This window comes from Chiloscyllium plagiosum, unplaced genomic scaffold, assembly GCF_037043375.1.
Source record: "Chiloscyllium plagiosum isolate Xiang-an unplaced genomic scaffold, Cpla_swu_hap1 HiC_scaffold_10, whole genome shotgun sequence".
Taxonomy (NCBI): Eukaryota; Metazoa; Chordata; class Chondrichthyes; order Orectolobiformes; family Hemiscylliidae; genus Chiloscyllium; species Chiloscyllium plagiosum.
In genome coordinates, this window is record NW_028270148.1 from 53,586,574 (window position 1) to 53,610,657 (window position 24,084).

General features: G+C 39.0%; 1 protein-coding gene across 1 annotated transcript; it reads left to right on the plus strand.

Annotated features, from left to right (window-relative positions):
* The first annotated feature begins 649 nt into the window (after positions 1–649).
* Positions 650–22,102, plus strand: slc30a1a (solute carrier family 30 member 1a). The gene is made up of 2 exons (XM_087991350.1): positions 650–1,645; positions 16,368–22,102. Exons 1-2 carry the CDS (start codon positions 1,015–1,017, stop codon positions 17,270–17,272), a joined length of 1,536 nt encoding a protein of 511 aa, XP_087847476.1. The 5' UTR covers positions 650–1,014; the 3' UTR covers positions 17,273–22,102.
* The last annotated feature ends 1,982 nt before the right edge of the window (positions 22,103–24,084 follow it).

Genomic DNA, 24,084 nt, shown 5'->3' on the forward strand with positions numbered 1-24,084 from the left:
TTAACAAGTTTAGTCTTTATGTTCTAAAATATTAGTTACTGTTTGTTTACGTAGGAACAACAGGTCTGCGCTCGAGTCGTATTTTACTTAACAATTAAGAAAATAATTTAAAGCGTAAAATTATCAAAATAAAGAAATTGTACATATAAACTAAGGCATACAGTTCTATCAAGAGTTTTGTTTAAAACTATTTAAATATTACTATCCACTAATGCTGAGTCACACTAAATAAGATATCCTTGATTGCTGTTTGAAGCTTCTTCCCGTTAAGTGTGAAACTATTAAATAGGATGATCTATCAATCATTTCCGAGGTATTTACTTTCCGACAAATAACACCAATCGGCATAGCTCACAGAGTACAATGGCGATGGCCGGCGTCTATTTAATTGATATAATCGCTAGCCAATTAAAAAAAAGAAGTCGAGAAAAGTAGCCAATCAAAGGCGGAGTAATGCCAAAGACGAGGCAAGGTCCATTCCAATTGGTTGGCGGTTTGCTTTCGGCTCAATGAGTGATGCTAATGTCACAACGGGTGGGTGGAAGGGAAGGCAAACCCAGCCTTTAAAAACCAACCCGGTGGAGCAGTGCGCAGAGTGGGCGGGATGGAAATGATTGACACCGAATTGACGAATAAGCATAAAGACTGTACAGCTACAACCAATCGACCTCAGCCACAGGCTGGGTCTGGTGGGTTTGTGGGGGAGGGGGAGACATGGGCCCGTGTTGAAATAGAGGGAGAGAGAAAAAAAATACCGTGCGCAGAAAGGAAAACTTGCCGGGTGCAAAAGTTTTTTTTGTAAGCGTCTGCATAGTTACGGGTTGGGTGAAACAATGGAACGTCTGTTTTTCTATTCTCTAGAACTTTCGGCTTAGCTCTTCTCCTTCCACTCCCCACCCTGTTTATTTTGTTTTAAATTCTAGCCGTTATTTTAAACGCTAAACGGTCCTTTGTTCCTTGGAACGTTTGTTTTTTTTCCTCTCTCTTGGTCGCTCGCTGTCAGACTGCGGGAAGATGGACTGCGAGCCGAACCGGGCGCGCCTGATGTGCATGTTATGGTTGACATTCGGCTTCTTCGTGGTGGAGGTGGTAGTGAGCCGGCTGACCAGCTCGCTGGCCATGCTGTCCGACTCCTTCCACATGCTGTCAGATGTCATCGCCCTGGTGGTGGCCCTCATCGCCGTGCGCTTCGCCGCCAAGACCCAGTCGACCGCGAAGAACACGTTCGGCTGGATCCGCGCCGAGGTGATGGGAGCGCTGGTCAACGCCGTCTTCCTGACGGCGCTCTGCTTCACCATCGTGCTGGAGGCCATCGAGCGCTTCAGCGAGCCGCGGGAGATCCACAACGCGTTGGTGGTGACCGGGGTCGGCGCCGCCGGGCTCCTGGTCAACCTCCTGGGGCTCTGTATGTTCCACGGCAGCGGCAGTGCCGCCGGCGGAGGAGCGGCCCACGGCCACTCGCACTCCCATTCACACTCTCACTCCAGCTCGGAGAGCGGGGGCCACTGGCTCCGCAAGAAGAAGAGGGCCGAGGCTGGGAAACTGTCCGGCAACGGGACGAGCGTCCGTGACCAGGAGGAGATCAACATCCTCGTCAGCGGCAGCGCCATCAATGGTGTCAACCCCGACAAGCAGGATGTATTCGGTACGTGTGGCGATCGGGGATTCCCCCGCCTTGTCAACGCTAGACGCTAACACCTTTTTTTGTGTATTTTTTTTGGTCAGATGTTGGGGCCAGTCCCGGTGCCCAGCTCACTGGGAACGGGGTCTGCAATCTCAACAAAACAAAACCTGTTCTTTGTGTGGAAAGATCCATTCGTTTCCGTCTGTCCTTTCGCCGTTTGCTTGTAGTAAAGTGCCATGACAGATTTGAACCCGCACCGCAAGCCACTTCTATTTAATTCGAGGCCGCTGTGGCCCGAAAATTCCCAGTGGAGGAAGCACATTTAACCTATTAGGGCTTCACTGGCGATCTTATTTCTGTGGCATTACCTGGCGTTGTTTCAGTATGGTTTGCTTCAGACGACGACTGAGATGATCTCAAGCCACGCAAATAACCAGCTAGCCTTAATTTAAAGGCTAATTTCTAATGGTTCGATTTATACTGTACCCGGCTTGTAGCTAATATCCAGTACTATGTCAGATTCTGCTTCCCCTAACAGCACAGTTGACGGTGGCGGTGAGGTGTGCACAACCTATTTGTAGATATTTTTAAATCAGCCTGTTAAGTGTGACACCAGCCTCTGGCAGGTGGGACTTTAACCCGGAATAAACTTTGTGTACTTTTCAGCATATCCAAACCATTGCCTTTGTATTCAGAATTTCCAGTGCCAATTTGATAATTACATGTCAGAGAAAATTTAATTGGAAACTATTTTGCTTTGCTCTAATGCAAGATTCACAGCACATCTGGTATTATGATAGAGCAGTGGTAAAATTAAAAGATCTGATTGACATGAGACCACAAGAATTATTGCAGTTTAGTAGGAGGCCATTTGGCTCATTGGAGAGTTGGTGCAGCAACAATAAGTGATTCTCTTGTCTAATCCCTTGCTTTCTCCCATAATCCTGCACATTCTTCATTTTCAAGTCGCAGTCTAACTTTGTGTATTTCACTAGATTTTTGTTTTTTGATAATTGACCTGGTTTCATTAGACTTTCATTTGATTTCAGATTTAATAATTGAATTTTAGTTTAACTCCAATCAAATGCCCTTCAATTATAAATCTAGCGTGTAGATTAATAAACCATTGATATTGTCACTGCCACCAACTCTTTGTAGTGACAGCAGCGTCTGATATTGGGTATAATGCAAGATATTAAGCCTTAATGTTCTGATTTAACTAGTTTAAAATTGGTCAACGTACTGATTGATTGATTACAAAAGAGAATCTGTAAATGGTAATGTACATTAGTGGATAATTGTACATGTAAGCTGCATGTATTTTGAGTTACTTTTGTGGATTCAGGGCGGCAGTGGGGAAAAAAATAGCAGTTGTGTACAGTTTTACAACTCAATTTTACATGTTGCTGCAGTCAGTGTTTATTTCACAAAGTCCATTCTGATCATGTTATTTCACCCTGTCAATGAATTCTTCTATTTCCACTTTTCCTTCATGACATTAGCTAAAATATTCCATACCACTATAAAGGAAAAAGTGGATTTGGTCAACATTTTTTGATGGCTGAGAAATTAATTAACTGGTCACTTTTTTTTAAATTGCTTTTTCTGGGACAAGCAATATGTAGTTGGTTTCAATTGATTGTACTGTACACTTCAAACTTTTTGTGTGCTTGGAAATCTTTTGCATATGATACAAAAGAGAAAAATGCAAATTTTGTTTTAAATATCTGATTTTAAGTGCAAGGTTTCTTTTGGGTTTTTTTTTTGAGAATGTAATTGATCAGTGGCGTACACTTCTGAATAATGGAGCTGCTGGTATGTGGTGATTAAGTTCTTTATCATGGGTTCATGTTCCCATTCAAACTTTAGTGTTATTGGCTTGTGTTTCTCCTGAGATGTTGGCCCATTTTCAGAGCCTTCTACCTTGTTGTTCTTACTGCATTGTCTTGCCACTCTGTATTTATAGAATAATACAGAATGAAAGGTGCATCAGACCCATTGTTTGTGTGCCAGGTTCTTGAAAGAACAATACAATTAGTCTTGTCCCCTTTCCCTTCTTTCATAGCTCAACAAGCGTTTTCAAGTATTTACCCAATTTTTGTTTAAAAATTATCAAACTTTGTTTCCACCATTTTCAGGGAGTACATTCTGGTTATGATATCCATCAGGCCTTTGGTGCTTTTTTGCAAATTACTTTTTTAAAAAATGTGTATTGTTCCTACTGATTGTCTGTCTGAGCTTCTCATTTTTTGTATCAAAATCTTCCAGGATTTTGAACCCCTTTTGTACCTTCCTTGTACTTTTCCACCCTAAAGATCAAAACCAGTTTCAGTATCCAGCCTTTCTGCATAACTGAAGCCCCCAAATTCCTGGTACTGTTCTGGTAAATCTTTTGTCCAAGGTACTGATGTCCTTCTGAAAGACTGATGCCTAGCATTGAACACTACTCCAGCAACAAAACGCAAAATTAAACCTCAGACAAAAAAAACTCTCTCCATTTCTATTGCCTCTTTTAATTCTTTACACCAAAATACGTTATTCACACTTCTGTTTCAAGGGTACATCTGCTGTGCTTATGTTTGGCAGTCTATTCTCTACAGTTTACTACACTTCCAATGTTTGTTTTACCTTAAGAAAAAAAAAATTGAAAAGGTAAGCTACGTACTGAAGTCCATGCTGTTAAATACGTTACTCTTTCTGATGTATGTTAATGGAGCACCACTAATGGATTTCCACTCAGTCTGAAAACACCCATTCACCACTATCCTCATCCTTTCCCTTGCATAGCTTTTGATAACTACTTCTAATCCCACAAGCTGTCTTTTTAAAATATAATTAGTCTGATATACTTTGTCGAAGGCCATTTGATAATTCCTAAACACTTCTTTTAACTCTTACTTTATTTAAAAAAAAAAACTCAATCTGGTTCCTATTTTTGTGCTTCATGCTGTAGCATTTCAACAGGTTTTTCTCATTGGTTTTGTTTGCAGCCTTTATCATTGGACAACTCCTCCACTTTCGGTCACTTTTTTATTATTCTCTTGAACCCATACTCCCATATGTCTGCTAGCTTCTCTGTGTAGTTGTCCTCCAACCAAATGAATGTTTTGTGCAAGCTTCTCATGTGTACGTTATATTCTGAAATTCATTATTGAAATGTTTAAAGGTTCTATCAGTCTTGGTAATGTGAAACCATATTCTTATCTCCATTCTTGTGCAGTACACTAGCAAAAGTTTTGTGCATAAAATGGGTTCCTATTCTATCGCAGAAGATGTTGCGCCTTTTTGATGGTCACATGCTGGCTTTTACCCTTGAGTAGATTTTACCTATTGAGCTCGAAACTTAAAACATTGCATTTTTGATCTATTTTGTTTTGGGGTGGAATTATTTGCTAGGTTCCTAGAGATGTTGGTTGTCATTTTAAGAAATTAAACAAAACAGAGCAGAAAACTGAACTTTGAGAGATGTTTACATAAAATTCATAATGCTTTTGACAATCTTCAATAAAGTCAAGGCAAGCCTAACTCTGGTGGAGCCAGCTACCTAGGGTTGTTGAAATGTGTATGAAATTTTAAAAGCAAACAGTCGTCTTAGACAGGATATATGAAAGATTAGTGAAAGTTGAAGATCAAATACAACGTGGCTTAACTAGTGGAATAAGCTAGCATGAACTGCTAATCATTATGGTTTAGATATTTTAGAATCAACCTGGTCAGAAGTTATGACACCTAGGGGCAGCATGGTGGCACAGTGGTTAGCGCTCCTGCCTCACAGCACAGAGGACCTGTGTTCGATTCTTCTAGTCTCTGACTCCTGTAGTCTACATGCTTTCCTCCGCATATTTTCCACCATTTCTGTGTGGGTTTCCTCCACAATCTAGGGATGTATAAGCTTGCTTCATTAGTCATGGAGAAATGCAGGGTTACAGGGATAGAGGTGGGTCTAGGTGGGATTCTCTTGGAGGGTAGGTGTATACTTGATATGCCAACTGGCATTCTGATTCTGAAACCTCTGGAGTACATGGGACTTGAACCCAGATCTCCTGGTTGGGGTTGGGACATTACTATGCCACAGTATTATTACACTGTACAATTTCAGTTATCACTGTACTTGATTCTCCATAGAATCAGGATTCTCCACTATAGCAGTATGTTTTGATTTGTCTAAACTGTTGCATGCATTTATTCCATCATTTGAGTTGGCATCTTCTGATCAAGTGTAATATGAAATATTCATGCTTTTAAAAATTAAATTTGTGAAATAAAGAATATATCCAGAAGAAGGACAAAATATGTATCAGTCACCTTTCAATAAGGAGCTAGCATACTTATCATTTAAAGATGGTTCTAATTCTTAGTTATTGGAGACTCTCCAGCCCAGAAAAATCCAAAACTGCCCTTGCTCAGTCTGTATTATCCACTGCTTCAAATTTTAATAAACTTTCTCTTTTGAAAAATGCAAGTATCTACTTGCTAACCCCTGGCCAAAGTTTGTGCTCCATTAACATTTCCCTACATCGATTTGGTTTTTTTTTAGTACATAGATTTGTAATCATCCTGCAGAGTGAACTCTCTCTGCATCCTTTCAAATCCATGAATCCTGACTGAGAAGAATTTGCAGTTTGAAAGAGTTCTAATCTCTACTCTGGTTTTTTTTTTTTGAGATAAAAGAAACCTTTTGTGGATGCATAGTCTTTGTAATGTCTTTTGAAGAAATAGAACTATAAATAACTTGTTTCAACAGCTTGCTTGGCTGTATCATATATTTCTTGCAAATGCTTGAGAACCTAGCATATGTAACAGTTCTTCAGATATTGAGTTGAACGCATCTAATGTTAGCTTTGCCCTAATCTTGATGTGCCATTGTACTGCATTATTTCATGAAATTGTAACTTTCATCTTAAATATTTCAGTTAGTTTTAATCAAATTAATACTAATAGTGAAACACCTATAATGTCCAGACTTGATTATTCTTTAATTTGGTTGAATATTTTGTTTTGAATATGTTATCAAGTGACAAAATAGAAATCTGTCATACCATATATTTTACTAAGATGATTTTGTCAGGTTAGAATATTAAGTGAAGGACTAACCTTTTTTCAGAGGGTGAAGTAAGAACTACTGCACAACAGTTTGATCACACTGTTGTATCATAGACAGATTCCAAGAATATACTTGAAATATATGCAGTCAATTTTGTTATTTTTGATATACCCTGAATGACCTAGTTGTTATTTAATGTCCCCAAATCATAGCCAGAACCTGATGACAACAGTTGCATTTTGTGTAGACCAAGTTAGTTTTGTAGGTAAATGACTGCAATCTTGTTGTCACCTACCCTTTCTCCCCTGGGCTACAACATGTACCTTTTTTGATTAATAAAACTTTTCATTTGAGGCAATTTGTATATGATTTTGCAATCAAATTATGAAATGTATGTCACTCTTCATATTTTTGATTTGATAAATAAAATCCAAATGTGAAAGATTTGCCTGTGAAACTTACAGAACTTGTTCCCAAATTCTATTCCATAAGTGTACAAAATTAGCAGAATCAATACAGAAACAGACATCATTATAATATTATTGCAAGCTCTTAAGACATGCTGTTTGTGGTTTGATTTTAAGTATATTTAACAGGATGACACAGCTTACAAATCTAGCATGTGAAGTTGGGCTCTAGTCAGTTTAGTTGTTTAACGTCTTCTGATAAGATTTGCAAACAGTTTTCATAATACAAATATATGAACAAGGATCAGAAACTAGTTGTTCAGCACTTAGGGATGTGCTTCATCATCTCAAGACCCTGGCTGATATGATTGTAACCTCAAATTCCTATCCCTGCCTACCCCCTAAAGCTTTCCCACTTTTCTTACAAGTAATCCACTCATCTCTGCCTTTAAAAATATTTTAAAGACCTTTTTCCTGAAAAGGTGATGCAAACTGATTTCAAAGAGTCTTAACTCGTAGAGTCAGTCATAGAGTTGTGTAGCATGGAAAAAGACCCTTTGATCTAACTTGTCCATGACATCCAGATATCCTAAATTAATCTTCCAGTTCCTTTTGCCAGGATTTGTCTCATAGCCCTCTAAACCTTTCCTATTCATGTACCCATCCAGATGCTTCTTAAATGTGGTAATTGTACCAGCCCCACCACTTCCTCTGGTAGTTCATTCCACATGCACCAGCCTCTGCATGGGAAAAGTTGTCCCTTGGGTCACTTTTTATAAATCTTTCTCCTCTTTCCTTTTAAACCTATGCCCCTAGTTTTGGACACTCTACCTGGGGGAAAATACCTTGGCTATTCCATTCTATCCATGCCCCTCATGGTTTTATAAACAATTATATGGTCACCCTTTAATGCTCCAGGGAAAATAGCCCCAGCCTATTCAGCCTCTTCCTACAGCTCAAACTCTCCAACGCTGGTAACATCCTTGCGAATCCTTTCTGTAACCTTTTCATGTTTTACAACATGCTTTCTATTAGCAGGGAGGCCAGAATTGCTTGCAGTGTTCTAAAAGTGGCCTAACCAATGTCCTCTACAATTGCAACTTGACCTCCCCACTCCGTACTCTGTGCACTGACCAACAAAAGCAAGCATATCAAACGCTGACTTCACTATCTGTGACTCCACTTTCAAGGAACGATGAGCCTCTCTCGGGTCTCTCTTCAGCAACACTCCCTAGGACCTTACCATTAAGATGTGTAAGTCCTACCCTGATTTGCCTTTGCAAAATGCAGCATCTCACATTTATCTAAATTAAACTCCATCTGCCACTCTTTTTGGTTCCATTGGCCTATCTGATCAAGATCACATTGTACTGAGGTACCCTTCTTTGCTGTCCTCTACACCTTTTTGAATTTGTCATCTGCAAACTTACTAACAATACCTCATATGCTAATATCCAAATAATTTTTAATAAATGATTAAAATCAATTGACCCAGCACTGATCCTTGTGGCACACCACTGGTCACAGGCCTCCAGTCTGAAAAGCAACCCTCCACTGTCAGCCCCTCTTTTCTATCTTTTGAGTCAGTTGCATATCCAATGGATAGTTCTCCCTGTATTCCATGTGATCTAACCTTGCTACTCTGTGGGAAAAGATTTTTACATCCATCTATTTATTATGGGCAGTCTGCTTTTTTTTTAAACCATGAATCCTCATTTTAGATCCTTCAAATGGGAATGTTTACCTTGTCAACATCCCTCAGGATCTGATACGTTTCAATCAAGTCGTCTCTTATGTTCCAACCTCCACCAGTTACAAGCCCAGCATGTTTAATTTTCTCAGAGCATGCACGTTCCAGATATTAATTTGATAAACTGTCTTTGAATTGCTTCCAATGCATTTATGTCCTCTAAGGTGACCAGTACTATAGACAGTAATTCAGATCTGTTCTGTCTAACTGAAGCATTTTTGTTTTCATTCCATTCCCTTTGAAACAATGTACTTGCTGTATCAGCATATTAGCATTTTTGCAATCCATATACATGACACCTAGATTCCTCTGCATCTCCAAGCTCTGCAATGTCTCCTCATTTAGATATGTTCTTTTATTCTTCTGGCCAAAATGAATAGTTTCATGTTTTTTCACATTTATATTGTATTTGCCACATCTTTGCCCACTCACGTAAACTATCTTCATATAGCTTCCTTGCATCTACTTCACTACTTGCTTTCCCACCTATCTTGTGTTCTGGTGAATAATTCCCAATTGGATTACTTCTATTCAATTACTGCTTTCTAAAGTTCTACTTGAAATTACAGTAGTTTGGATGATCCATAATGTGAGGTATGAGGAATGGACCTAATTGAGTAACTTTCTTTTCCAGACATGACAGTTATGTTCCCCTGCCCCAGAATTCTTTCAGGGAATAAGGGAGTGGGATTAGCTGAATTACTTTTGCAGAACACTGGCACTAACTGGTTTACAACACACACCATCCTATGATTCAGTGGATAGAAATATTTTTCACAAATGCATTTTTGTAATGTGTGGTGTCAGACCATCGCATTACCCCTGCCCTCTGGTATACAATGGCATTGCCATCATAGAATTTCCAATCTTCACTATCCTGAGGGTCACCATTGGCTACGTGCTAGCCAAATCACACTCCTCCTACAGATGATTTAGCTAGTAGAATCATTGAAATTGTGTTCTGCAGCAAGTGCATACGTGAAGAATAAGAGTGACCAGGGAGAAAGTAGAGCAGATCAGGGATAGCATAGGGAACTTGTACGTGCAGCCTGAGCAGATAGGAGAAGCCCTGAAAGTCTTTTTTTTTTTTTTTTTTTTGCCTCTGTTTTCACTAAGGAAAGGGACCTTGTTGTGAATGAAAACTTTGAGGAGCTGGGATATGGGCTCGAACAGATTAAGATTGATAAAATTGATGTGTTGTTCACCAAAAATTTACATTCAGTCCCCAGGATACAGGATGTATCCTAGGTGCTCTGGGAAGTGAAAAAGGAGGTTGCTAAGCTGGTGGTGAAGATCTTTGCTTCCTCACTTTGCACAAGAGTCATACAGGAGGCTTGGAAGGAAGCGAATGTTGTTTCCCTTTTCAAGAAAGGGAATCTGGAAATCCCTGGCAATGCCAGGCCAGGCGGCACCACACTTTTCAACTCTGGTCTCCAGCATTTGCAGTCCTCACTTTCTCCCAATTACAGGCCAGTCAGTCTTGCATCTGTGGTCAGCAATTGAGGGATAGGATTTATGACCATTTGGAAAAGCATAGTGTGATTAAAGACAGTCTGCATGGCTTTGAGGGGCAGGTTGTGCCGAACTAATCTTTATGGAGCTCTTCAAGGAGATGACAATACTGCTTGACCTTCAACCTGTCGATGTGTATATGGACTTCAGCAAGGCACTTGATAAGGTTCCCTATGGTAGGCTCGCTCCTAAAGTCAGGAGGTATGGGATACAGGGAGATTTGGCTATCTGGATTCCGAATCGCTTGGCTGATAAAGCAGAGTGTGGTTGTGGATGGAAAGTATTCTGTCTGGAGGTCAGTGTTGAGTGGAGGGCTCTGTTCTTGAGCCTCTGCTCTTCGTAGTTTTATAAATGACTTGGATGAGGAGGTTGATAACTTTGCAGATGACAAAGGTTGGAGGTGCTGTTGATACTATCAAGGGCTATTGCAGGCTGCAGTGTGACATAGACAGGATGCAGAGCTGGGTTGAGAAATGGTAGATGGAGTTCAACCTGGATAAATGCGGAGTGATGCACTTTGGAAGGTCTAACTTGAATGCTGGATGTAGGATTAAAGACCAGATTCTTGGCAATGTGGAGGAATAGAGGAATCTTGGTGTTCAAGTACATAGATCCCTCAAAGTTGCCACCCAAGTGGATAGGGTTGTTAAGAAAGCATATGGTGTTTTGGCTTTCATTTAACAGGGGGATTGAGTTTAAGAGCCACGAGGTTTTGCTACAGCTGTAGAAGTCCCGGGTGAGACCATAGTTGGAATATTGTGTCCAGTTCTGGTCTCCCTACTTTTTAGGAAATATACAGAGGCTTTGGAGAGGGTGCAAAGAAGATTTAGCAGGATGCTGCCTGGACTGGAGGGCTTGCCTTATGAAGAGAGGTTGCCTAAGGTCGGACATTTCTCTCTGGAGAGAAGGAGGAAGAGAGGTGACCTGATCAAGGTATGCAAGGTAATGAGAGGCATGGATAGAGTCAGTAGCCAGAGACTCTTCCCCAGGGCAGGATTGACTGAGACGAGGGGTCATAGTTTTAAGATGTTAGGAAGGTATAGAGGAGATGTCAGAGGAAGGTTCTTTTATGCAGAGAGTTGTGAATGCATGGAATGCTTTGCCAGCGGTGGTGGTGGAAGCAGAGTCATTGGGGACATTTAAGTGCCTGCTGGACATGCACATGGACAGCAGTGAATTGAGGGGTGCATAGGTAAGTTATTTTGTTTTATATTAGGATTAATCCTCTGCACAACATCACAGGCTGAAGGGCCTGTTCTGTGCTGTACTGTTCTATGTTCTAAGTGCCTTATGCTGATCTCCACAATACACTAACTTTGATTTGTGCACTGTATCAACACTTGAGCTCAGTAGCATCTAAAATGAAGTGCCCAACTGACATGAATGTGTTTATTATTGTTCTTTCATTGCTGTTAGGCCACGTTCTTTGGAACTGGGGGAAAAAAAATGTTGATCTTGTAAATTTTTGCTGTACTCCATTTGCAGAATATTATCTGGGTGTCTCTGGTTAGAGTAGACAATGTTCTTTTGAAATGAGTTTAGTGGGAAGGGGTATGGAACTCTGCCCCAAAAGTAGTGGTTGCTAGCTCCGTTGATGCTTTAAGTCTGAGGTCAATAGAACTTTTCTGTCCAAAAGTACAAAATAAAGTAGGCTAGAGATGTAGATTCATCCTGATCTCATTGATTAAAGGAAAATAATTGAAAGGCCAAATTGTTTGTTCCTCTAACTTATATCTAACAGTACTGTAGAAGTACCTTTTTTTTTATTAAAACTGCAGCTATTTTAAAAATAATACTCCAAATATTCCAGGTTATAAGGTCCACTGGGGGTGGGGATGTGCAATGATGGGAGGAAAAATCTGTCATAAAGGATTGAAATCACTTCAGAGATAAAGATGATATCATGAGGTAAGCAGATAGTGAAATCTTTGCTTGGGAATATGAAGTGTAGGCTGTAATCTATCAAAATAATTTAAACAGCCCTCTTAATGAGGTTAATTTTGTTCAAAATGTTTTGAATGCAGAATAGTGTATAAGCCATCTGTTAGCTGTGATAAAGTGACTGACTGATTAAATGTGGAGATTGATAAGTATGTAGTTTTGTGGAGGTTGGGATTAACTTTAACACAGACTGGGATAAGTGGACAAGCGTATGTCAGGAAAAAGTCTGAATTTGAGAATTCAAGATATTTTTATGCAACAGTATCTTGTGACATGGCTCCTTCGTGCCTTTTGGATTTAATGAGTCACATAATTAACAGCCTTTTTGTAATTTGAACATTTATTGAATACCATGATTGAATGCAATGGAGTGTTATAAGAAATGCATAGGCATTTGGCTTACTGAGTCAGCTCTGCTGTTCAGTACAATCGTAACTCTTTATCCACTATCCGTTTAGTCCTAAGAACTATCGCAACATTTTTCTTAAGTCTTCAATGTTTTGGCTCATCAACTTCCTGTGGCAGAGAGTTCCACCGATTCGCCACTCTGGGTGAAGAAATTTCTCTTTTGTGCAAATAGGCCTGCCACTTCTGCAAGTGAGTCCTGGTTCTGGACTTTGCATCACTGTGAGCCTCCTTTCTGCATCTGCCCTGTCTAAACCTGTTACAATTTAATTGGTTTCTGAGATTGCATTCTCCTGCCCCTACCCCAAATTCTACCGAATAAAGTCCTAACTGATACAGTCTCTTCATACTTCAGTCTGGCCATCCCAGAATCGCTTTTGTAAACCTTTTACGGCACTATCTCAATAGGCCAAGATAAGGAGACCAAAACTGCACATAACACCAGTTTTGATCTCACTAATACTTTGTACAGCTACAGCAAGACATCCTTGTTTCTGTACTTTTGCTTTGAAGACAAATGTTCCATTTGCTGCCTTCATTGCCAGCTGCACCTGAATGCTTGCTTACTTTTAGTAACTGGTGCATCACACATTTTGGGTCTCTGCATCATCCCTTCCCCAATTTATCACTATTCAGGTAATCTACTTTTATCCAAAATAGATAATTTCCTTTTTTGAAAAGGTGTATATACATTCCAATTCTCCTATCACCTGACATCTGCTGTAAAATGAGGAAACATGTAAATTAATAAAATGACAATGTCAGTGAAAGGAGTTTAAAATAATTCGGTGATTTTTACTCTCGTGATGGAGAGGGATATGTGTGTACTACAGGGCAAGAGTTATAGCTGGGGTCAGGGAAATTATGATGCGGTGAGGCATGACTTAGGATGTGTGGCTTGGAAAAGTAGACTCCAAGGCAAGAGTGTAAATGATATGTTGAGCTTGTTCAAGGAGCAACTATTGAGTGTCCTTGATAATTATGTACCTGTCAGGCAGGGAGGAAAGGGTCGTGCGAGGGAGCCGTGGTTTAATAAGGAATTGGAATCCCTTGTTAAATGGAAGAGGGCGGCCTATCTCAAGATGAGACGTGAAGGTTCAATTGGGGCGATTGAGAGTTATAGGGTAGCCAGGAAGGACCTGAAGAGAGCTAAGAGCAGCAAGGAGGGGACATAAAAGGTCCTTAGTCGGCAGGATTAGGGAAAACCCTAAGGCTTTCTATAGGTATGTTAGGAATAAAAGAATGACTAGGGTAGGAATAGGTCCAGTCAAGGATAGTAGTGGGAAGTTGCGTGTGGAGGCGGAAGAGATTGGGGAGACACTGAATGAATACTTTTCTTCAGTATTTACTCAGGAACAGGGCATTGTCGTCGATGTGAATACTGAGTCACAAATAAGTAGAATGGATGGCTTTGAGGTATGTAGAGAAGAGGTGTTGGAAATCCTGGAAAAGGTGAAAATAGATAAGTCCCCTGGGCCTGATGGCATTTATCCTAGGATTCTCTGGGAAGCAAGGGAGGAGATTGCAGAGCCATTGGCCTTGATTTTTATGTCCTCTTTGTCTACAGGAGTAGTGCCAGAAGACTGGAGGATAGCAAATGTGGTTCCCTTGTTCAAAAAGGGGAGTAGGGATAACCCTAGTAACTATAGGCCGGTGAGTCTCACTTCTGTTGTGGGCAAAGTCTTAGAGAATTGTAAGGGATAGGATTTATGCATATCTGGATAGGAATAATGTGATCAAGGATAGTCAGCATGGTTTTGTGAAGGGCAGGTCGTGCCTCACAAACCTTATTGAATTCTTTGAAAAGGTGACTAAGGAGGTTGATGAGGGGAAAGCGGTAGATGTGGTATATATGGATTTTAGTAAGGCGTTTGATAAGGTTCCCCATGGTAGGCTACTGCAGAAAATACGGAGATATGGCATTGAGGGTGAATTGGAGGTTTGGATTAGGAATTGGCTGGATGGAAGAAGACAGAGGGTAGTAGTTGATGGCAAAGTTTCTTCATGGAGTGCCGTCACTAGCGGTGTTCCGCAAGGATCTGTTTTGGGACCATTGCTGTTTGTCATTTTTATAAATGACCTGGAAGAGGGGTTAGAAGGTTGGGTGAGCAAGTTTGCGGATGATACGAAAGTCGGAGGAGTTGTTGACAGTGAGGAAGGATGTGGCAGGTTACAGCAGGATATAGAGAAGCTGCAGAGCTGGGCAGAAAGGTGGCAAATGGAATTCAATGTAGCTAAGTGTGAGGTGATTCACTTTGGGAAGAATAACAAAAAGATGGGGTACTGAGCTAATGGTCGGATACTTGGTAGTGTGGATGAGCAGAGGGATCTTGGTGTCCATGTACACAGATCTCTGAAAGTTGCCACCCAGGTAAATAGTGCGGTGAGGAAGGCATATGGCGTACTGGCTTTTATTGGTAGAGGAATTGAGTTCCGGAGTCCTGAGGTCATGATGTAGTTGTATAAGACTCTGGTGCGGCCGCATCTGGAATATTGTGTGCAGTTTTGGTCGCCATACTATAGGAAGGATGTGGAGGCACTGGAACGGGTGCAGAGGAGGTTTACCAGGATGTTGCCTGGTATGGAAGGAAGATCGTATGAGGAAAGACTGAGACACTTGGGGCTGTTTTCATTAGAGAAAAGAAGGTTTAGGGGTGACTTGATTGAGGTGTACAAGATGATTAGGGGGTTAGATAGGGTTGACAGTGTGAACCTTTTCCCGCGTATGGAGTCGGGTATTACAAGGGGGCATAGCTTTAAATTAAGGGGGGGTAGATATAGGACTGAAGTTAGGGGTAGGTTCTTCACTCAGCGAGTTGTAAGTTCATGGAATGCCCTGCCAGTAGCAGTGGTGGACTCTCCCTCTTTATGGGCATTTAAGCGGGCATTGGATAGGTATATGGAGGATAGTGGGTTAGTATAGGTTAGGTGGGCTTGGATCGGCGCAACATCGAGGGCCAAAAGGCCTGTACTGCGCTGTATTCTTCTATGTTCTATGTTCTAAAATAATAGCGTTGGAATTGATTTTATATACCAAAAGGGGAAGAGGGCTACTTGCCAAAGGAAGGGAGAGGGAAAAAAAAATCAACAGTAGACTTTAGTAAATGGGAAATGCTGCAAAGTAAGTCTTCCTACTTCAAGGACTGTAATTTCCCCTCCCTTGTTATCAATAATGTCCTCAATCACATCTCTTTTTTCATTTCCTGCAACTCTGCCCTCGAACCTTTTGGGCATGAAATGGTTTTTAAAAATCTGTGGCGCTCTCGCTCTCGCTCTCTAACTGATATGTGTTGACTGGTTCAATTTAAAGCAGATGGATGCAGGACCAGGATCAGTATATGGAATTAGTTAGCAAATTGACTATGATATCCCTGAATGATGGAACAAGCTCAAAGGTAAATTACCTGTATTGAGTATGAATGGGTTATGTTTGTACATGTATCCTATAGGGACAATCCTGAGACAAGTCACACTGAATGTTCATTGCCTCACTCATAGCCAGTGTCTAGTGTACATTCACTAAGTAGTTAGCAATGCTGCCTCTCAGCACCAGGAATCTGGATTCGTTTCCAGCCTTGGGAAGATCAAAAATGTAAATTTAGAAAGTGAAATTTTAAAATTAGAATATTGTACATTTAAAGAATATCAATGTTTTTGTCTAATACTGTTCTTATTTTGCTATAGATCTACTGAGGGACAATAGTATGGAAGGTCTACAACTGAATGGAATTTCTGTTCTTGATGACCATCGTGATGAATTTGGAGATGTAGGTGACTCTGCATCGCAACTGAACATGCGTGGTGTCTTCCTTCATGTGTTGGGAGATGCCCTGGGCTCTGTCATAGTGGTGGTAAATGCACTGATATTTTACTTCATTTGGAACCCATGTCCTGAAAATGGCCCATGCATTAATAAGTGTTTACATGATCATTGTGTTGATCGAGAACATCTAAATGGCACACAGTCAAACATATCTGAAAATAGTAAAAACATTCCAGAAGCTGGACCCTGTTGGGTGTTGTTCTTGGATCCCACTTTATGTTGTATTATGGTATGTATTTTGTTGTACACAACGTATCCTCTTCTGAAGGAATCTGCTCTTATTCTGTTACAAACAGTCCCTAAACAAATAGATATGGAGTTAATAAATGAGAAGCTGCGCAACTTGGAAGGTGTACTAGCTGTACATGAGCTTCATGTCTGGCAGTTAGCTGGTAGTAGAATTATTGCAACCGCCCATATTAAATGTCGTGATCCAACTGCTTACATGGATGTAGCAAAACGTATTAAAGACTTTTTCCATGATGAAGGAATCCATGCCACAACCATCCAGCCGGAATTTGCTTCAGTAAACTCTGAATCACGTATTTCCCTTTGTGAACTGCCATGCAAGACTCAGTGTGCCTTAAAGCAGTGTTGCGGTAATGGTGAGAAGTCCTCAAGTGATTTAAAGTTGGAAACTCCATCCACTCATTCTCTTGAGGTCATCAGGGAATCTCCTGAACATCCCAATATGAGGACTCAAAGAAATGAGACTTGCAGCAATCCTGCAAAAAGCAAAGACACACAATATGAATCAGCTGTGTAAATTTAGTCAGTCTAATTTTAAGTGACGTGGTACTTTATTGACATTAAAATATTGGGGTTGTCAACTGGAATTGATTGGCACTGAGCTAAAATAATAGTGGTGCCTAACAAATGTTATTGAACTTGTTCCACTGCTCCTTGATTTATATATGGCACATTCCAAAGCAAACTTATGGACAGCTGATCAGAATCTACTTGAATCTGTTCTCACCGCTTTGGGACAAGCAATGTGGATAGTGCATCACTGACTGTCAGCGGAAAATGTATTTAATTATTATTAAAGGCTGTAACATTTTGCAAACTTAGGTTTTTCTATAAACACTTTTTATATAGAATGATGTAACAGTTTTACATCAACTTGTAAAACTCCTTGTCTCCACCAAGTTGAGTTGCTGCTATATAAAACTAGGGGAGGGTAGTAGTGTGAAAAGCAGTCCATTAAATCCAGAATGTTAAACCTAATAATTGGTATTACATGTGGGTAATTTGCTTTGGTGTGGTTAAAATGTGACCCTTTTTATCCCCTCTAGCTTGAAAATTACATTTATTGTATTGCTCTAAATTATTAGATAGCAGAAATGTTTTTGATGCAGAGTGATCTGTTAATTCTTGCATCAATCCAGTTAATTATAACCAGTATTCGTAAGTAATGCTTTATCACTCTGTCTTGAATTTGTACCCCAGCCAATAACTTGTTTCTGTCTCTTTTTGAGGAATGATGTCCTTCTGGACCAGTGATTTATGTTTTTTTAAAAAAAATATACATTGAAATCTGCAAGAACAATTGTGTGGGAGTTTTTTCTCTGTGGGGGGGTGGGGGGAGGGCAAATCTATAGGATGCAGATTATCAACCTAGTGTATTGAAGGTTGAGTGCATAGTAAAAGTGAAGGACTGTAACAGTGAATTGTACTGCTTAGCTATTTGTTTTTAATTCCTTCATTTCACTTTTGCAATTGTTCACAATCCATCTCTGGGCAGCATTTACCAAGATCCATTGTTTTTCTTGAGTGTAAGATGTTTGTCTGCATACACCTATTTGAGCAGGCATATATGTTTCAGTTATTGGGTAGATTTTTCTAACTTTTTTTTTCTAGTTAGATGGATAGTAGATACAAAATCTGGATGGATTTGTTTTCACTTCCATTTGAGTAAAAGTATTTTACAAATAAGGTATTTGGTAAAAACTGGCAGTACTTGTGCAGTGATGACACAAAGAAGACAGAGTTTGGAGGAAAATCTTGCTGTAATTTTTTTTCTCCTGTGACATCCACTATTATTTTGATAACCTTTTTTGAAATTTTAAGCCTTCTTTTGAATGCAGACAAATCCATGCATGTCTGAGATTACCTGAAATGTATGTGTCAGGCAGCTGCCAAAACTAATTTGGATAACTTTTAAATATAAAAATGTTGGATTTACATGAATTTCTAGGAAACTGGCACTTAACATTTTTATGTTACATTTTATAAATCTCAAAACCATATCTAAAATTTTGATAGAAATATACTATTTATTGGATCAGGTTCCAGTTCCCATATTTTCTTTTGCTGCGATCTTTAAGTCCTGACTCTTTCTGCTCCCTTTACGGAAGTAATTACAGATGTAGCACCATGTAAGTAATTGCTTACATTTGGAAAGCTTGTGAATTACTGGCTACTTTGACTGTAAGTTTACTGAGTATTTTCAAAGATCCTGCAGACTAAACCTGAAGCATAATACCAGCTTCTAATGCTTTGAAACCCTTTCTCCTGTCAAAATATTTAAATGTTTAAATGATAAGCCATGCTTGATGCTAGGTTTAAACCATATACTTATGTTTACACTATATGGTTTCAGTAAAGTCTAATTTGCAAATTTTGTACTAATTCTATTAAAATTGTGAAAACAATCCTTTAAGTAGATTGTCATCACAATTGTGTTCTGCTTGGAAACACTTAAATTTTAGCATTGGTGTAGCACAGTTGGTTGTAAGTCTGTTATTGATAGTGGTGAATGATTTTTATTTTTTGATGTTGAATGAAGTATGTTAATTGAGCATTGACACACTGGCTTGCATCTATTTTTTTCCCCCAATATTCTAAACCAATCCATTTGTAACATTGTTTTGTTTTTAGAATTTGAGGGGTGGGGAGAATAGATCTGAGATCAGGCTTGTGTTTTTGAGTTCTTAAATAGATCAGTTGTAAATCTTCTAGGTCCAGATGTCCTCATTTCTAGCTTCTAGTAATGTTTTTTCCTGAAAACAGTGGGCAATGTTTTGTTTGGCAGCGGAGGGAGAAGTGTGACTGGTGGGGTGGGGGGGGGGAAACATGTCAGGTAATCCAAGCTCTAAACTTAGGGAAAAGCCAACAAATTTCATCAAGATCTGGCAACTATCATTAGAAAATAGTGTATACCATTAGAGCAAGTCATTTTTGACTTAAAAGCTTTAAATGTAAACCATTAGGCAAAACAAATGTTAAAAATCTATTTTTTGATTCATTAAGAGGTATTAAATGCTACTTTTGATTTGCTTTTGTTTGTAGTAATTCTACTGCTTGATTTCAGACACACCTAAATTTATCTAATGAATGTGACTTCTGAAATTTATTTGGATAGTTCAGATCTAGCTGACATCTACTACCATGTAGACCACATTTGGTATGAAAATGTTTTTAATCTGTATAATTTTACAGCCCTATGTTGAGTGGATTCTATTCTAGAGCAATAGCTTTGCACAAAGCCTCAAGCCTTGCGCACACTTTCTTGAAAATCATTTAACTTTGTTTCTACAAACTGTATACTCATGTCATCCAGTTGAAAATGATTCACAAAGTCTCACTTTGGTGACCGTATAAAGGTTTTGGGATATGTGGTGATATAAAGTCACAACACTTTGTTACATATCCCTTAGCAGAACTTCACATTTCCAAAATGTCCTGGTTCTCAAAGGATATGATTTATAGCCAAAGCACTAATGTCCTACCAAGAATTCCGGTAATGCTTCTAAGATACATTTATTAGACCAAACTTAAAGTCTAAAATCTCTATATAGAGGAAAATAAGAATTCTATGTACATTCCATCGATCTCTTAATGTTTGAAGTTACCTGAGGGAAATGGTTGCTCAAATTGCTTAATATTGGTAATTGAACTTTTCCATTTGAAAGGAAATGAGAGTTCAAAGTCTATAGAAGCTTTGTGAATATCAATTGTTGTATATCTTAAATTATCAAGTCAACTTCTGAACCTTGGAAATTAGACTAATTGCCTTTTTCGGCCTTCTTTCTTTGCTTCATGTACAATGATTTAGATTTCCTGTAATTCTTGATCACAGATCATTACAAATAGGGAGCTTACAAGATTGACTGATTTGTCAGAGTAATGGAAAAATCGTCAAGTGTTGCTACATTTTTGTGTGGCATTGGTGTAAATTAGAATTGGGAGAAGAACATTTAATGCAAAGTACATTGCTTTGAACAAACTCCCTCCAGTTGAGGGAAATGAGGATCATTTTCGACAGCCTTGTTGCCACTGCAATTCAGTCTGTTCCAAAAAGACTGAATCTATAGATCCTGCCACATGTGGGGCAGACTATTTTAGAGGGTTGCGTAGATGGGTTATTTGTATGTCTGTACACTTGTTTGAATGCCTGGACATTGTCTATACATACCTCAAAGTCTTTGGATGTGTTTAGTCACCCAAATTAGCTTTTCCCTTTTGTCAGTCACAGACCATGGCCTCCAGTAAGTGAATGGGTGGGCATGTTTGACTTTGTTTTGAAGATCTTTTTAAAATGATTATCAAAACAGCAGGATAATCTGTGTACTGTACCAATTGGTAATGTGATTCTTGTGATCATGAAGGATTGCTATCTCTGTCTACAACATTTGAATTTTTTCCCCTACTACCATGGTTGCTGAACCTCATTTTTAAATGAGAGCCACCTCCTTCATAATAAAACTAGTGCTCTTGTATAACCAAGGCTATACTGCTTAGTTCAGACTTTAATGAGCTAAATCTTACTGGGATGTGTTTCACACTGCTTTAGGGCATGCTATTTCTACCTTTTTGTTTTTGTTTGAGAATTGCTGCTGAAATACTGTAGATTTGCACAATCTTCCTGAGTGCTAATTATTCACTTCCTATGTTCATTTGGGATAAATTAACTTTTGAATTGGTACAAAAGGTTTACAGACCTTTTATATATAAAATATTTTTAGGGGAGGAAGAAGGGATAATCCTTGTATACGTGTATGTTATAAAAGTTTGTAGTTAAAGGTTGTAACTAAAATCAGTAAATTTACTTGTTCTTCAACACCCTTTTTAGTGTAATAAGCTGAACTTGCAAACAATATTGCATGTCACCTTAAAGTGCCTGTGTCTGAACAGTTTCAAGAACTGCTATCTCTTCCTCAGTTGGAGAGGCAAATGTGATTCAGGTATCAAAATGATGGAGATCAGTACTACAATTCAGTTCATTTCATAGTGAGTATAAAATATGCTGATAGAGCAGGGAGAAGAGCCATGCGAGGGTGGCAAGTGTGAACTCAGTACATCCTTTCTTTTCCTTTTTTATAAAATCAATATTTGAATAAGAAACCTTTACACTCAGCTTTTTCTTTTGATTTGTAATGAATCATAGGTTTTTTTTTCTTGAGTATGTTGTTATCCTAAATTTTGGTGCAGTTCTATGCATTTGCTTTTGTCTGCAAATCTACACTGCAGCATTCATCTGGAATTTTGTTCTTTATTGTATGTATTGCATTTTGTTTTCCTAAAGTAATTTGAACATCTTGACTAGCCGAACTATTTAAATGTAATGTGCATTATAAACTTGTTCTTGATAAAACTGGTTTGCGTCCTTTTTTTTAGAAATTGGTTCACAATTTTTTTTAAAAATGCTTGGGTTTTACTCTCTACATAGGTTTGCAGAATAGGTTCTTAGTCAATCAAATTTCAATTTTTGTGAATTGATATTCAAAGATAATTATGGAAATTAGAAGTAAGTTAATGGTGGGTTCATGGCCAGACAAATTGAAAAATGGCAAGCCTTCGATGGGGTTTGCTGAACATTTTCAGGCATTAAAATTGCCATGACCATGTTCACTTTTTTTTTCTTATCCCAAAGTGAGCTTACACACAACTGAAATTTCTTGTCCTCATCATCAACTCTTAAACCCTACAATGTAGAAGCAGGTCCATTCGGCTTGTCAAGTCCACACCGACCCTCCCAAATAGCATCCTACCCAGATTTCCCCCAACCCTATCCCCATAGCCCTGCATTTCCCTTGGCCGTTCCATCTAACCTGCACACCTTTGGAATTTGGGAGCAAACTGTAACACTCGGAATGTGTCCATATAGACAATCACCTGAGGCTGGAATAGATCTAATCCCTGGTGCAATGAGGCAGCAGTGCTAACCACTTTGGGGCCTTTTTAAAATTACTACCTGGCACCAGTAAATAATTTGTATAGTCTGTTGGATATTTACACACCAAGTCCATTAAGCCCAGTGCAAATCGTCTAGTTAGGGAGCATGGATCAAAATGGAGTTGGATTGCGAGGTAAAGTACTGAAGTGCCCACCTTTGAGGCCTAGAGTGTTGGTGGACACAATGTGCTCCCTCACCAAGTACATGCAGGCAGAAGATGAGCAGTCAGTAGAAACAACCCCTTCCACAGGCTATTTAGGCCTAATTTAATTGTCAATTTGGCTACCCATCAGGAGCTCTTCCAACTTGTGTAAACCCACCACTGTATGCCCAAAGAGCAGAAGTGTAGGTCTAAAGTGCTATGATAACACTAAGCAACATATAAACTTGTCACCTGGAAATTAATTCTAATTCATTAACAAAAAACTATTAAAGTTACTGAAACAGGCAACCTGTAGACAAATAGCTGAAAAGATCATGGTGTTCCTTTAAAACAAAGGTGCCCTTGGGTGAATTCTACAGTACATTGATCCTTGTCTGAATTTTAAGTACATGCTTCTGCTAATTATCATGCCTCCAGATGTACAAATGATACCTGAAGTCACGAGTTTGTCCTGAATATCATTGAATGTGAACAGCACAAAATACTAAATAACAGAATATATCCCAAATACTAAGGCTGAATTTGACAGTGATCTGCATGGTTTGCTTCATATACTATGCATTGGATGCCTTGATCTAAGCAGTTACTTATGAGCTAGTTTAATTCTTAAAGATTTATTTTGGTCTTGATAGCATGAAATGAGTATCTTGGAAAAAAGTTTCCAATATTTGGCTTCAGGGATAAACAGTCTCGTCAAACCTTGGATGTAACATTTGAGTCTAATAGTGATATTCTGAATGGAGATTGAGAGCTTCAAAGCTGGGTGCCCCTAACTGAAAAGAAAATGTGCTTTGAGAAAAGAACAGGGAAATCATGATAAAATAAATTTAGTGGCAACATAACGGCCTCTTAACATTTCTTTTGCTTCCACCAAATTTAGCAGATGCGAGAACTTGGAATCCGATTAAAGAAAATTGAAACTTCAACTCTGTTGGATAACCTAAAATGGAATATTACTCCATGATTCTGCAGAAAAACTATTGGATTCATGTTTATTTTCATTAGGTAATTGACCACATTAATTCTTTTTCAATCTATCTTTCTACTTGAATTAATATTGATGGAGCTAAAATGGTGGTCACTAGTCTACATCAATTATAATAAAGTTTAAATAATTTTGAGTCTAAAGGGATATGTCTCGAATAACATTTTTAAGTCCTTTTGTCACACCTTTAAATTCATCAGACTGAAGCTGGAAATTTGTATAATTAAATGTTCTTCTTAAATTACAACCAGT

Excerpts from the sequence above, each read along its gene's own strand:
- slc30a1a (XM_087991350.1), top strand. The coding sequence starts at position 1,015 with ATGGACTGCGAGCCGAACCGGGCGCGCCTGATGTGCATGTTATGGTTG. Across the intron at positions 1,646-16,367 it reads CGACAAGCAGGATGTATTCG|ATCTACTGAGGGACAATAGT; the intron begins GTACGTGTGGCG and ends ATTTTGCTATAG.